At 37.8% G+C, this 16,660-nt stretch overlaps 1 protein-coding gene across 1 annotated transcript; it reads right to left on the reverse strand.

Annotated features, from left to right (window-relative positions):
* Window positions 1-14,255, reverse strand: CCT8 (chaperonin containing TCP1 subunit 8). The gene is made up of 15 exons (XM_024752912.1): window positions 14,114-14,255; window positions 11,625-11,715; window positions 10,815-10,894; window positions 9,218-9,367; window positions 8,573-8,753; window positions 8,399-8,460; window positions 7,358-7,495; window positions 6,026-6,204; window positions 5,238-5,304; window positions 5,073-5,160; window positions 4,868-4,983; window positions 4,049-4,120; window positions 3,804-3,968; window positions 3,374-3,493; window positions 1-228 (listed from the first exon to the last, which is right to left on the reverse strand). The coding sequence occupies exons 1-15, from the start codon at window positions 14,171-14,173 to the stop codon at window positions 151-153; spliced, it is 1,647 nt and encodes a 548-aa protein (XP_024608680.1). The 5' UTR covers window positions 14,174-14,255; the 3' UTR covers window positions 1-150.
* Between the last annotated feature and the right edge of the window lie 2,405 nt (window positions 14,256-16,660).

Genomic DNA, 16,660 nt, shown 5'->3' on the forward strand with positions numbered 1-16,660 from the left:
TTTGATAGTAACAACATGTTTATTGTATCATCCAGCCGAGAATACAAGATACACAAAACACGTCTTAATTTAGGAGAATATGAAAACATCAGGCAATTCCTAGAGTACTACTACAAACACAGCCTTCACCTACAGTAAAAATCTAGCCATTCAGTCATTTTGGTCATCATCCCAGTCTTTCTTCCCACTTGGAGGCTTGGGCCCACCGGCTGGTTTTGCCATGATGATCTGCAAAACAAAATCCACAAGAGTATACTTACAAACTCAAGCTCCAGAGTGAAGAGAAAGAATATTTCTCTACTACCCTGCTTCATTATTAGGCAATCATCGCCAATGAGCAATCTGTTATTACACTGCATATGAAACACTAGCATATTGTTATTGTCCAGCAGGTGAGTTTTCCACTTTTGTGGACATTAATAGCAACAAAATTCACACACATTAGCGAGGGGCATTCTAAGACATGCACTTCAACAACCCAATGCTCGGAATGTGAAAAATATCTGCATGCATCACTGGCATAAATCAGTCAGTTTGGCACCTGATTTGCTATTTATATATGAGATTCGTCTTGCCAACCATCTTTATCCCAATTTCCTTGTGGTTTAGAAGCTTTAGGTCCACCTGCCAGTTTTGCCATTATAATCTAAAGTGGTTGATACGTAAAATATATATAAAGTTCAACAATGACATTTTCTAGTACCTATAAGTGAGAGCCATTCAAATACAGGAAATGTGTGTTCATAAACGAAAAAATCCAAGCACCTAGTTGCCTGGAAACGTGCTAGAAGCCTCATTTATCTAGAATGCACTAATCCACCATTTTCCAAGTATAATCATATAGCATTTTTAAAGGAGTTATGTTTGGGAAAAAAAAAAAAAAAAAAGGTGTTGGGGGTGCGTGGTAGCTTTGGGCTCAAATAAATATAGGAGAAGTTAAAGTCAGTTGGCTTTCCGCACAGTAGAACTGTAAAACTCTGATATACATTCTAAATCTCAAAATTGGATACAGTATTCACTGCTTCCCAAATTTATAATTAAGAGATCTTTCTGTATAACATCAAGGGGTTTGGCTTGAGTCTCATGCAACACAAACCGTAAAATATCTTCACTACCACCTTCAATAGATTTCCCACCCCTTTTCAGAAGCTGCTTTCATAAAGAAACCTAACCTGAAATTCTTGGAGGAACATTTTACCAAATGAGAATAAATTCAGATTGAATTAAAGGCAGTAAGTATAATTTTAGAACCCAAGTATAGTTTAAGAAAAAAGTACCTAAAAACAGTTCTCAAACTTTAGAGGGCATCACAATCACCTGAAAGGCTTATTTAAAACAGACTGATGGGCCTCTTTCTAGAGTTTCACTCAGTGGGTCTGGGAATTTGTATTTTTATTAAGTTCTTCAGTAATGTTGATGCTCTTGACTAGGAGGCAATTTGAGAACTAGTGAAATAAACACTTGAACAAGATTAATCCAGCCCTACTACATTTTCCAATGCTTAAAACTTGATTTACAAGTCCTTTTCCAGAATATGTACTATGCAAAATAGGTACAACTATATTGAAGAGTGTTCATTAGATAGTTGGATGGGTTCTTCAGATACATATTTCATGTACAGAGTGCTAAGGGCACATAACAATGAACATCCTCCCCTAGGGTAAAACAAAACACAGCCTTCCCAGTTTAAAACCAAAATTCAGAAGTACCTGTGTGAGCAAGGCACTTACTTGTGTTATTAACATTACTGTCTTGCTTGGACACTGACATTCAAAAAGTTCCTTAGGAACTTCTACTATTAGAATTTCTGCTTACCTCATGCTTCAGTCTACTTAGCTTCTCCTGTCCCCTTATACTTTTGGTCCTCCTTTTTATTCTTAGCCCCATGTTAACTTATAGAACAAACATTTCCTTAAGGCATTTAAACATTATCTTTGTTTAAAAACTCCAAAAACATATTCTTCCACTAAAAACTATTTGAGGCACTGATATAAAAATACACTATTAATAAATCCAGTACATAGATATCCAGTCTCTGATTATTTTCAATGTGTTGAAAATGGATCTCCAGGTTCCATTTTTGGTCATCTTACCTAAGAAAAAGTTCTTCCTTTACCGAAGTGAAATTTGTTTTGCTATAATTACAACCAACCGATCTGAGAATAAGTCTAATTTCCTTTCCATTTCTACCTAAAACTTGCTTCTCCCACGATTAATTTGGCATGATTTTCATTTAATGGATTTATACTGTGCCCCTAGCAATTAAAATTTTCTACTCAGTATTTAAAAATTATTCATTGGTTAATAATCACTTCTAGAATTTTGTAGGAAAATACATTTCATTAAGTTTAGAAAACACCTTTTTGAAAAACTATGAATTCTGGTTTATCTGTGAATCCAAAGTAGTCTTCACCACTTTTCTTCTCTGCCATAATTCCTCAAAAATATTGGCAGAAATACGATGATTTTTTATACCTTAAGATCTTAGTACCCCAAGACATAATCTGTCACAGAAGAAAAAAATTTAAATGCCAGGTCCTATCATCTCCACACTTCCTTGAAGGTGGTACAGTAGTCCCCCTTAGATGCCTTCTAAGAATCCCAGTGGATGCCTGAAACTGAGCATAGTAATGAACCCTATATCTGTGCTTTTTCCCATACATACATACCTATGATAAAATATATAAATTAGGCACAATAAGAGAATATCTGATTGGTAGCATCACTACTCTTGCACTTTGGGACCAGTAAGTAAAATATGTTGACCTGATAATCGAAGTGGCTAACAGACAGTGCACACAGTGTGGATATGCTGAACGAAGAGATGATTCACGTCCTGGACCAGGACAGTGTGAGATTTCATCACACAGTATACTTATAATGGCACACAATTTAAAATTTATGAATTACTTATTTCTAGGATTTTCTTTCTTATATTCTAGGATTGCAGGTGACTTGTGGGTAAACTGAAACCACAGAAAGTAAAACTGCATATAAGGGAGGGAATACTGTAGTCTGCAATATCCGCCTCAGATCTTTATGGCCCTTCCATATTCCATATTAAACTTCCTCTCTAGATTATGTGTACAAAGGGGTTCTTAGTCTAAAAAGTCTTGAAAACTATGAATCTATATCAGATTTTACCCACTCCAGTTCCCAAATGGCAAAGGATTCTTTCACTGGCAAAATCTTCATTTTAAATTAGCTGAAATACATTCAAAACAATTTAAAACTGTAATAGAATTAAAACAATTTTGGGGGGGGGTACTTTGAATAGAATGAGAACTGTGCTATGTTCTAGTTCCATGAAAATATACTTCCAACTATATAAAAATTAGTATTTTTAAGGATCAAAATTTCACTTCTCACTCACCTGATCCACTCTAAGTACAGTGACAGCAGCATTAGTAGCCAGTTTGATAGCCCAGTGTTTTCCCAGGTAAGTATCTAGAACACCAGCTTCCAACATGTCCTTTACAGCAGGAACTTCAGCCTGTCAACACAAAACTATTTTTATTCTTTCACTTTAAATGTTTGTGAAAATATTTGTTTAATAGAAACATGGCTACTTAAATAAAACTAGAGTAAGTAGCTAGGAAAAAGTACTACCTCATCTACACTATAAAACAAATTTTAACAAAATACTAAATTCTCTATCAGATAAACTATGAAAAAGCTAACTGTTATGAAAATCATTTGTTCACAAATCAGAACATTTTCTGATTTTCCTTTTAAACTTAATACGTCTTTTTAGGTTGTGCATTCACAAAATAAAACAAGTTCATAGTGCTTTTTTCAAATACCTCAATATCTAATCCAACATTTTTATTTCCTTCTTGATGTACTGCATAAAGTTTAGAGATTACTTCATTGGCCTTAACTCCAGAGTTTTCCGCCAGTGCCCGAGGAATAGCTTCAAATGCCTCAGCAAACTTCTTAATGGCATACTGTTCAAGTCCAGGACATGTCTAAAACAAAAATGTGCTTATTACTCAATTTTATTCAAACAACGACAAGAAAGTCAGTTTGTACATAGAAAGCCATATACCTCTCCATACGATGTGATCTGTTTGGCTAACTCAATTTCTGTTGCTCCACCTCCGGGTACAAGACGTTTATCCTATAATACGTAGTTTAAAAAAAAAAAAGTCACCAAGAAGCAATTTCCAGTTTTCTAAATCTTTTCAGATTCCAGTACTCCACCAGGCTAGAGGTTTTAATCAGATTCAATTACAAGTTTTATAAAAGTCAAATTCCAATTATGAATGTCATAAAAATAGCATGATTTGAACAAATTACCTTACTGCACCATAGTGTCTGGTATACCAAAAAGGACCAAAGTTAAGAATGGGAACATCACTATGTGGTTATCTGTTATTTCCAGAAATAGCACTAAGAATAGTGCTGAAGCAACTGAAGGTATATTATAATTGAAAACCACCATAGACCATCTCTTTAAAACAGTTATATACATAAAGAAAAAGCCTTGGGCTTCCCTGGTGGCGCAGTGGTTGAGTCCGCCTGCCGATGCAGGGGACGCGGGTTCATGCCCCAGTCCGAGAGGATCCTGCATGCCGCGGAACAGCTGGGCCTGCGCATCTGGAGCCTGTGCTCCGCGGCAGGAGAGGCCACAACAGGGAGAGGCCCGCGGACCGCAAAAAAAAAAAAAAAAAAATGCCTTGATTTGCTATTTACTCCTTTTCATTTCATTTTAGAAAATTCATCAGCAACAAATACTTAAGTGGAGTCTTAAGGAGGAAGGTGCTTTGCTTTACACAAGCCATTCACTTTCAAGTTCTCAGAATGTCTGCCAACTGTGTTTTTGAGGACTTACAAATACTAAATTAAGATGAATGCTGATACTGACCCTTGTGAGAACTTTGAAAGTATTAACACCATCATCTACTGCCCTCTCTATATCATCCATCAGATTGTCTGTGGAGCCTCGAAGCACTATGGTAGAAATGGCACCATCTTCCTTTTCTGTCAATAAATTAAATATATTTGGGGATTAGTAAAAGGAAATGAACTCCCCACACTTCACATACATATAGTTTACCACTACTACTTACCATGCTTAAAAACCACCACCTGCGTATCTCCAACCTCTGAGAGGTAAACACTGTCACAATGTCCCATTTCTTCAAGGACAGGAGGAGTCTGCGAAAAAACGACTCTTGTAATAAAAATAATTCAAATAGGTTCAACTCTCTTTTAATATTGTCCAAAATACATACCAATCTAGGAAGAGCTGTAGCACCAACTGTTTTACATAATCTTCTGAGATCCCATTTTGAGTTCAGCCTTTAAAAAACAAAACAAAGACCTTAACAGAAGTTTTAATTCCATGAGATACCATAGTAAAACACAAGAGATTAAACAGGAAACTGTACATTGGGCCTCAGGTCACCTTCTTTTGACCCTGAAGGTTCAAGCTCTGAATGGGTCTGGACTGCACTGTGCAATCCAGTCACAGGTGTTTAGGGCATTATTCTAGACCTGGGAGAGTTCCAGTCTCCTTAGGATGTCAAGGGTTCACAGTTCTGAAATACTAAGGAAGCCCTGGTACACAGAAAACTTCTGCTTTACTTTGGGCAACTGCATGTTCTGTGAGGAGAAGAGTGATTTACTCTGCACGTTATATTAGGTGCTCGGAGAGGTGGGAACGGGTGGGTGAACTGTCTAGTGTAAGCCACAAACGTGTTCATGAATTTAAAGCTATGTTCCTGACCCCATGCTCCAGCTGGCAGTGTGTACCAGGTCTGTGTCTGGTCTCTTAAGCTCCTCCCTCTCCCTCTTCAATTAACATCTGCTAACTGGCCATTCAGCTCTCGGCCTAAAGGTAAGTTTTCTCAGAGGTGCTTCCTGTTCCCCTAGATCAAGTTAAGTCCTCTTGCCGTGCAATCTAATACCTCATACTTTTCCCCTTTTAACAGTCTTCATGTTGTGTTGAATTAATCTGCTTGGTGTTTCACCACTCAAAGCCATTTACAATCCAGGTTAATAGAATGCAGTCCCCTCTTACCTCACCAACATGATATTGTATTTGTTTGCATAATGAAGAGCCATGTCTGCCACTTTGCCACCTGTTACGACGACATTTGCACCACTACCAGCAATAGCTCTGACTTGCGTATCCATGAGGTTTTCTTCTCCCTTACTAAAATTCATCAATTCTTCAGCAGTCTTTATCAATACCGTTCCCTAGCAAAATAAGTGAGGATTTTCTTTAAAACCATATCACCACGTTGCTGTTCAAAGTCACAGAATGACACTTTATTGAAGAAATAATTTAAAGATTTGGGGGAAAAATATGAAGATAAACACAAACATGAAGCAGAATACAAAATTTGTATGAAATTAACAGAAATTCAGCTTGTTCCTAGACCAATGCCCCTGCCCCCAACACCAATGCATTTGCTCTTTGACAGGCACTTTGATGGAAAAATTGGAGAAATACACTGTATTTTTAGATGTTAGACAGGTATCCTGACATCTGTCTTCTGATAAATGTCAACCAAAAGAATGTTGTGGTTCTCAAACTTTTTCTAAAACGTGGACTAAGTGACCAGCCCCACCCCACCCCTGCAAAACTTCAAAAACCGTCCACAACTCAGATTTCAAGAATTCTAGGGATGCAATCAACAGTGACCTATAAACATATACTTCAAACTTCTTAACATGTATTTTTAAAAACAAACTTCAGGGACTTCCCTGGTGGCATAAGGGTTAAGAATCCGCCTGCCAATGCAGGGGACACGGGTTCCAGCCCTGGTCCGGGAAGATCCCACATGCCAAGGAGCAACTAAGCCCGTGAACCACAACTACTGAGCCTGTGCCCTAGAGCCCGGGAGCCGCAACTACTGAGCCCACACGCCTAGAGCCCATGCTCCGCAACGAGGGAAGCCACCGCAATGAGAGGCCTGCGCACCACAATGAAGAGTAGCCCCCACTCGCCCCAAGTAGAGAAAGCCTGCACGCAGCAATGAAGACCCAACACAGCCAAAAATAAAAATAAATTTGTTATTAAAAAAATTTTAATGAACAGCACACACTCATTTTCTTCACTGAACATTTAACCTGCTGAATTGTGTAAGTTCTACTAGAAGTCAAGAGCTGTTTATTAGAATATAAACAATACTGTCACCATCTAATGTTCCAAGTTTTGTACTTAGTATTTGAATTAGATATTCAAATATAAGTCTGATTAAAAAATAAACATAACCCGGCAATTTTCAATAATTATGCAGTATTCACTGGATTAAGAGGAAACTCTACCTCAAAATTTTAGAATCATTAAAACTATCTGAAAGGATAACCACAAATTTTTACCTTTAAGGTTCTGAAATCTACATACCTTAGTTTCTGTTATCATTCCATCAAAAGGACAAGAGTACACTGCTATTTTTGCATCTTTGACAGATGTTACATCACCTTCAGTTTCCTTCTTAAAAACCATGCCATGCAATACTGAAGAGGAATGGACACCAGAGCCCTAAGGAGTTGGATGTCAAAATCACCAGTGATTTCATGAAAATAACATCAGGGCTAATTTGTTGATTCTGCATGCACCAAAAATATTCATTTCTAAATAATATAATATACAAAGGCAGTGACTCCTGGGGATGAGTAGGGTGGTGGACATAAAGCATACCAGTCTGCTCAATGCAGGAATCACTGTGGCAACGAGCCACTGTTATGGACGGGCGTCCTTCAGTGTACTGGGAAGAATCAAAGAACAACTGCTCTAAGCCATTCACTCACTCTGTACCAATGTACCAGGCAGAATAGGGATCAAAGCCAAGTTTCTGATTTCACAAGCTTACCATGTAATGGCGAAGGGGAAGGCAGGGCATGGATAAAGTCAGAAAACACCCAGCACATATATTAATACACACACATTTACAGCTAACACATGTACTAATGTAAGCTAAACTCAGCTACGTTAACAATCACATGTGTAAAATCACTACAGTTATAGGTTTTACTGCATCAAGCACAATATTTTTATCACATACTCTTTAAATATTAAAAGTATGAATTTTATTATTATAGAGCAACAGAAAAACTTGAACCTCATTCAAAATTGCCTTCTAAGCTCATTTTTATAAGTCAGCATATATCAAGATTGCAAATAATATTTTGTTTATGCACTATTCTCAACCTTCCAGCTATCATGGAAAAATGATGACTTAAGAAGATAATATGTTGATATCCTTTTAAATTTAACAAGTGGTAGTATTACAATCTAGCAATATCCAAATGCTACAACAAAGGCAGGAAGTCCTAAGTGCCTAAAACCCACAAGATAAAATTTAGATTAACAGAAATTTTTTTTTTTTTTTGCAAAAAAAAATCTGATCTATCTAGATAACATTAATGCATTTTCTAAACTTACCAGAATCTTACAAACTCTGATGTTATCAACATTGAAGTGGCCAGAGTCAGGAAAAATAGATACTGTTAAGAAAACGAGACATATCAAAAGATATATTGGGACAACAGAGAAAATATCTTAATCACATTAAGACATTTTAATTTTGGATCTTTTCATTTACTGATATTTACTCACCACATGCCTGAGCAATAAGTTTGGCCAGAAATGCTTCATTACCATATTGTTTACTCATTATGGAGGTATGAAGTAGAGATGACACTTCATCAACATCCCGAAGACTTTTTGCAGAACAACACACCAAGTCAGGAAGAATCTCATGGGCTTTTTTGCAGGCTATTTCATAACCTTCTATGACCTTAAATGTAAAAAGCAAAAATGTTTCTTCAAAAGATGTAATTTTGACATGACTTAAGGTAGCTTATTTTGGTAACCCAATGAATACCAATCTTTATTTTCAATAGAAAAAAACAAAGCACACTTTCAGAATAACATTCACGGCACAGCCTACTATTTAAGGGTGCAGGCTTTGGTGAGAGCCCAAATTTGAATCCTAACTGCCATTACTAGCTACTTGCGCAAGGTTTTCCTAACTTAAGGCTCACTTTCCTTATCTGAAACAAAACAGGATTACTTCTAATAGGCCCCACTCATAGGGTTCTTGTAAGGACAGAATGAGATACTGCATGTGAAGCATATGTACTACAATGCCTGGCACAGAGAAAACTGCTCAAAATCAGCTATTACTAATGACTTTTATTTAGTAGGTATATATACATAAGCAAATATGAAACAGAGGTAGATTATAAAATGAACACTCACCTCTGAAACTGACAGGCCGAGTCTCAGAAGCTCTTCAGCTAATTCTAGAAGAGCTCCAGCAAAAACCAGAACAAAGTTTGTGCCATCTCCAACCTCTTGCTCTTGCATGTGAGAGGCCATTACAATCATTTTTGCAGCAGGATGCTGTACCTGACAGAAGGGGTTTGAATTTGAATATCAAGCTAAAACATTTGATCCTTAAAGCAAAATAAAATTGTTCATTTCCATTTCTTCTTAAATTAATAGACTCCAATCTCCCTATGGGTGATACCTGTCAGACAGGTAACTGTCTGACAAGTAACAGTTACCTGTTAGACAGGTAACTCATGTGATCACACTGCTACACACTACTTATAGTGTAGTCACAAGAAGACAATCCAAGTCCACCTAGGCCTATGAACACGAATGCATCACTATAAATGAAAATAACTTCACAGGCACTTTCTTTTAATGGTCAGTCACCCAGTATGTACACCTGCATACATAAGGTTCATAACTTTATTATATATTCACTAAATTAAAAAACAAAGTAATTCCAACCACTAAACCTAAGGCACTTTTAAAAAAGGCTTCAGAAGTGCTAAAATAGATGTCATTTAACTTCATCACAAGTCTCAATTTTTATGTATTCTTTTTGTAAGGGGTTATCAATTATGGTTTAAAAGGAGGGGAATATAAAACATTTCTTAAAAACAGCATATCAAAATTTTAAGTGATCGTTTCTTAGGATTTAGATGCTTTTTAAGAAATAATCAGAGTAACAGCTGATAGCACTGAGAAAACTAAAAAGCTGACACTATAGTTTATTATGAGGGCAGTATCCCCGTCACACTTGAACAACTCCTGAGAACATCACAGAGTACAACATTCACATTCACAATAAGCCCCTCTATAAATATCTTGTGGAATTAAATTTGTTTTGTTCAATATTATTACTTCAAGCCTATACTGTTATTTAAGAAGTTGAAGAAATGTTAACTTATCTATGGAGTTCTGTCTAAAAGCATTAAGCTCTGGTGCTTTAAGAGCTAAGTTCAAGAAAATTCCCTGAGATTGAACATATGCTTCAATTAGCAGCCTGCTGAGGAATGGTGCTCTATGTGTTCAGGTGCCAGGCTGTCCTCATACCTCGGCTGGCAGTATCTATTCTACAGATTCTATAACATCAAAACTGCAGGTGAACAAAGCAAAATTCCACAAACTGTTTTATCTTCACAAAGACAATTAAAAAAAAAAAAAACACCACTATTTTCAAGTATCAGATGTTTCTACTTTATGGAATAATTCACTTCAGTGTTACACTCTACAGAACAAGACAACATATTCAATTTGATATGATTATGAGCAAATATATTTTTTTATCACAACCAATCATTCCATAAATTAATAATTTAGGAGATTTAAAATCTGAGTTGCTAAGATGTTAAACATAAAGAGGACTCTTTATAATTAGGAAAATCTGTATAATGAATTTTCAAGTTGGGAATAAAAAAATCCCTTATTATCCAATTTGAAATAAAGGTTCTTTTATGTTAAAATATACTGAATTTTTGACGTCACCAAAACAGTTCTTGGCTTTTTTACAGAAATAACTTACTTCTAGCTCTCTTAAAACAGTTGCTGCATCATTTGTCACAAACAACTTCTCCAGGTGGTTGATAATCATTTTGTTCATTCCTCAAAAATAACAATTAGAAAAGAAATCCATTATTACTCAAACCCTTCTCCAAATACTGGGAAAATCTAGTCAAGAAATATAAATTTATATCCATTCCTAAAAATAACTTTGTAAGAACTCAAAACATATTACCTATTCTTTAAGGTTATCTCATAGCCCTATGGCTTTGCCTGACTGCACACCTGTACTCTTTCCTTTTTAATCTCCGATAATGTTTATTAGCGAGGATGCCAATTTTGTCATATTTTTGTTCAATCAACACAGCATATTAACATGTACAAAGACTAAAATAATCTATTTAAAAGTACACTTATTTTTTTGCTTATTCCATAAATCTGTATCAATTAATTCAGTCGATGGTAGGAGACAAGAGAGAATTTTTCTCCCTTAAATTATAATGTCACTCTATGTAAAAGATCTGTTCCACATCTACAACCGTGAACACTAGGTACTGCCTCAATGGTGAAAGCACTATAACTTTTCTATCCTCTCAATACGACAAAACGTAACATTTGGATTCCAACTTTTCTAAAAAGATCTGAATTGCTGACTAAAGATTAGAAACACTGTACTGGTGTCACTGAGCTATGAAATAAATTTCAATACCATACTATATTATGGTGAAAACTCTCAATGTACATATAATATCCTCAGAACAAGTTTGAAAGAGCTAGTACACAAAATTCTATTACAGTACTGTATCTTTTAAAACATGAATTTAGAAATTACCATTTGGTCCATATGCTGTACGAGTTGTCTGGGCAAGCTCCTTGCAAGCCTGTATATTCCTGTACACAGCCTCTTCTAACCCTGAAAAATGCTGTCAAAAAAAACTTCTGATTAGGCGGGACAGTGAATCTCAATAATTTCTTCATCTGTAAAATGGGGTAATATAATAGTACCTGTTTCAGAGGATTGTTAAAACTATCAAGCAAGATTTATATATGTAAAGTATGATGCTTGGTATTCACAAATGATCCACAGATTTGTCCACTAGTTGAATGAATAAAGCAAGACATTTTTAGGGACCACAGGTACCTACTTACACATCAAAACATAAAACCTATAATTTTTAAAAAATGTAGTGAAAAAGTGCAGGGAAGAGTGCTAAGATTGATTAGAGAAAGCAAATGAGCTCTTGCAGATAAAAATACCTTTTCAGAGTTTATCAGTACTTTCTAAAAGTTGAAATGTGGTCATGAATATTTATTGTGTTAAAACCTGAGCATTGTAAAACCAGCAGTTCTTTGTTCACTGGGAATTAACATATCTGCCTCATAAATTTTTAGGAACCAAAGCATACAGATTTTGAATGCTCATTTGAACTGCAATATAATTCCAACGTGTACACATTGAAAACTGCTGAATTGGTCACAGTACTAAAATTCTCAAGTTTTACACCGGACTTCTTTTAGACTTGGAATTTACCTGTGGTCTCAGATAAATTTCAAGAGCCTACTGTTCATGTGAACATTTTTCTAGAGCTGCTTTGCCCAAGAGAGTAGCCACTTGCCACAAGTGGCTATTTAAATTTTAAGTAATTAATTAAAAATTCAATCCCTCAATTGCACTAGGCACAACTCAAGTGCCCAGTAGCTACTTGTGACTAGTGGGTACCATACTGGACAGTCCTGATATAGAACACTTCCATCACAGCAGACAGACAATACTGTTCTAAAGATCTCCTGCCTTACATTCTTGTTTTTCCCCCATCCCCATTCCCTGAGGAACAGTCATCTCTGATCATAAATTAGATCCTGTCAAACCCTTTAATGACTTCCCATCACTTAGGAAAAAATGTGAAGTCCCTGTCAGGGATAAATGTGTAGGCACATTCTAACCCTTGCCTACAACTCTTCTCAATTCATCTCTTACCGTTCCGTTGGTAAGCTTCAGCCCTATCACCTTTCTTGTTTTCTTTTAGCAGGTGACACTCATTCCATCCTCAGGGTCTTTGTACTCACTGGTCCCTCAGCCTGGAACACTTCTGCCTTTAATCTTGGCCACTAAGCACAGAGCTGAGAGTTCTTTCCTGAACATCTTAATTGTTCTATCTACCCCAACCCTTCCTTTTTAATTTTTTTTTTAGAGGCAGACTTTATTTCCTTTATCATTATTTGAAATTATCCTTTTTGTTCATTTGGCCATTTATTATTTCTGCCTCAGAAAAATAAAAGCCATGGACGTTCTTCAGCCTTTTAAAAAAGTGAGCAGTCATTTTCAGTGAAGCTCTTTCACCAATATTTACATTAAACCTTGATATTTACTATATTCACAACATCCCAAAAGTGCATCATGCCAACAAGAACCTAGTTCCCTAAACCTGTTACCATAAATGGAACCACACTATCTACATACCTTTAACTAAGCACAGAAAATATGGGGGACAAATAAAGGAACACTACCATTTGTACACAAGAGACACATTTATCAGTAGTGCTTTAAGATATTTTTAAAAAACTAAGCTTCTGAAATTACGTCCACGATCTCGCCGTAAAACAAAGCAGTTTTATTTAGGCCAGGGTGTCACTTACCTTGTGGGTTACAACTGTGATCGTTACAACCCTTTTCGTCCAAACTGCTCAATTTAATAATGAGAAAAGCAAGACCCAAAGGGATAAGTTTTACATCAAGCTAGCTAACCTAAGTTGCGACCAGAATCCATTCGCGTTGTAATCAGTTTATCCTACTATAACGCACTGCTTCTGCGAACTAAATGGGGAGCCTGCTGTTTCTCATTTAGAAAAAAGTTGCCAAGACAGGCCTTTGTCCCTGTCTTAACCGCACCACCCACTCCCCGAACTGTGGCAATCGGCTTCGCAGTTCCCAAAGCAATTTCACCTACGTTGTTTCACCTGTGTCGCCTTCTAAAGGAGAAGACTCATCACCCCCGTTTTACGGATGGAGGAAAAATGCAGGAGCGGCCTTACATCTATCTGTCCGACAACCAAGTACAGAACGCGGTGTCTGCGGCCTCGTCCCCCACTCGCCGTCTCTGCCCGCTCGACCCTCCCCGGCGTCCATAAAGAACCAAAATGCCCGCGGGCCTCCGCGGCAGAGCCCTCCCGAGAACACCTCCCTTTCTGGAATCTTCTCTCCCTCCGACCGCTGTGTCGGGGGAGCACGCCCGGCTCGTTAGTACGCCCTTCTCCTTCGCTGCGGCCGCCGCTGCCCTACGCCGACTCTCCCACCTCACTCCTCCTTCCTCCTTTCCTTACCTTCGCTCCCTCCTTGAGCATCTGGGCAAAGCCCGGGGCCTTGGGGACGTGGAGAGCCATGGCCACTACGCAGGGAGCAGTTCACGCGCCCGCTCAGACTACCCCGGAGGAAGCGAGGAGCGCGCACAGCCTCCTGGGAACGCAGCGTGCAGCGGCTTCACGCTCCTCCTCTCTCTCCAGCCGGGTCCGCCCCTTCCCCCAGGCGCCTGGTCTGAAGCCTCGCGAGAAGGAGCACTTTGAGCAGTCAGAACTGACTTGACGATCCTCGATCTGGTCGATCGATCGGGCGGGTCGTGGAGCGCGCCATCTGTCTTCCGGCCGACGCACGCGCAGCCAGCCGGGCAGTTGTGGCACGCTGGCGATTTTTCACTCTGACTAGGCTGGGTGCTCTGGACGTTTGAATTCTGCTGGTTCTGACTTGGAAGCCACACCTTCCAAGATTACCTTACTTGTAATCTTGCAGACCCTCGCATAACATCGGGGCAGGTGTGCACCGCCCCCTCCCTTTTTTTTTTAACCAAGGCAGGGCACCTACCTTCATCCCCAAAATCTATTCGTTGAGCGTGTGCTCTGACTTGGGTGCTGTAGCAGCTCTGGGGACTTGAAGGTGATAATTAAAATCTGTAAGGATAACTGTATACTGAGTACTCCTATGTGCCAGGCTCTGTTACTTGTTTTATGTGCGGTATCTTAGCTAATGGTCAATCTTACGAGTTAATTCTTATTATTTACATTTGGTAGAAGGGGAATTTGCAGTTTACAAACGGTAATTTGTACAAGATCACAGCGTTAGTAATGTTAAAGCTAGGATTCCTACCCAGATCAGATTGACTGCAAAATGCACGTTGTTAACCAACTACCTTCCTCTTTCCTGCTTTTTCTTGGAAATATAACTCCCTTTTACTCTCCCAGAATCCTTTGAAACCTGACCTCTATGTCATCCCACATCAGCACGTGACTGATTTCAAAAGAATTGAATGGTAATAGAATACTTTAAAGAATAATTTCACACGGTGAAAGTAATCCACTCTCCTTGTAGAAAATATGGAAAACTTGAGCAGAACGTTTGACTTGTCTTTTGTTCTTTGATTGGATACTTGCAAATGACTTATTTTCCTTAACTTGGGACAGATTTAATGTGTCTTAAGGAATAATCACGTGTCAAATGTATTATAACATTCTAATGAGCACTTAAAATACATAATTATTAAAAAATACTTTTGCCACCTCAAAGCAAGTGGTATGTGAACCACCTGTTGGGAAACATTACAAGGGATTCTCAAAGTGTGGTCCAGGGACAATACAAGATTTTCTCATGGATTAGCTAAGAAATAAATAAAAACTCATTCATCTAACTCAAAGAGAGCATTGCTTATAGATATAACCAACAACAATAACAACAAAAACTGAAAGGGATTAAAGATGACACTTGATGAAATTTTAATAAAAATGATTGTCTCAAGTCTTGATAAGGACCATTGAAGATAACTTGAGGATAAAACTATTGATGAATCGAGTTTCCATGGAAAATTTATAATAAAAATGGATCTTAATTTTAGTAAATTAAAAAGGAAATGGAAATCTGTATGGTAATTTATCAAGAATGAAATTGATTTAATTGCTAAGAAGACTGCTTTTTAGATAAAAATTCATTTATTTTGTATTATTTGGGTTGGATGGTGTATTCATAATTACAGAATCAAAACATCAAGGGCAAAATTTCCACTGGCTCCAAATAGTAGGTCAAATATTCCTCACCCAGAATAGAAAATAAACACAAATCCTCAATGTGGCTTCAAGGACTAGGTTCTGGTCCCTGCTTTTAGCACATGTATCTTTGCCCTCTTGGCCTTCCTCTCTGTCTTCTGGCTGCAATAGCCTGAATACTTTATCCTGTCTGCTTTACCTCTTCTGCTTCAGGGTCTTAGCCTCTGCTGTTCTCTACCTAGAAAGCTCTTCTGGTCCCTTTTGGCTGAGTTAGTTCTACTTCAGTAAACAAACACTTAGGTTAGAAAGCCTTTGATGACTCCCAAGACATTCCCTGTTAGTCATCCTCACAGCTTCTGTGCTTCTCCTTCAGAGCACTTACCATAGTTATAATGACAAAATTAGTTGCAATCTTTCCCAGCTGGTAGGTAGGTGCTGTATTGCCAGCATCTATCACTGGGCATTGCATGAAGTGGAGACTTAACGGATGACTAAATGGGTGTCCGAAAAGAAGACCAAAGAACTGGGAGATGAGGTCTCTATTCATCCCTTCCAGATGTACTTGCTATAAAATCAGGGAACAACACAAAGCAATCAAGATGGTTTGCCCAGGAGTTTGCAAAAGGCCAAGGAGACACAGTTCATCCCTCGTATTCTCCATGCTCATAGTAGCTTTTTTGTCCTGATTAATTTATCTGATAAATCGATGAGATCTGCCTTGATGAATGTATTACCCTTATCCGATCACCCACTGTCTGCTTAGGTGTTGGACCACATTTCTGTCATTTGGGGAATTTATTCTGTGAATCCCATAGCAGGAAGAACCATTTAAACACCTGG

Source organism: Neophocaena asiaeorientalis, unplaced genomic scaffold, assembly GCF_003031525.2.
Source record: "Neophocaena asiaeorientalis asiaeorientalis breed wild unplaced genomic scaffold, Neophocaena_asiaeorientalis_V1.1 scaffold245, whole genome shotgun sequence".
NCBI lineage: Eukaryota > Metazoa > Chordata > Mammalia > Artiodactyla > Phocoenidae > Neophocaena > Neophocaena asiaeorientalis.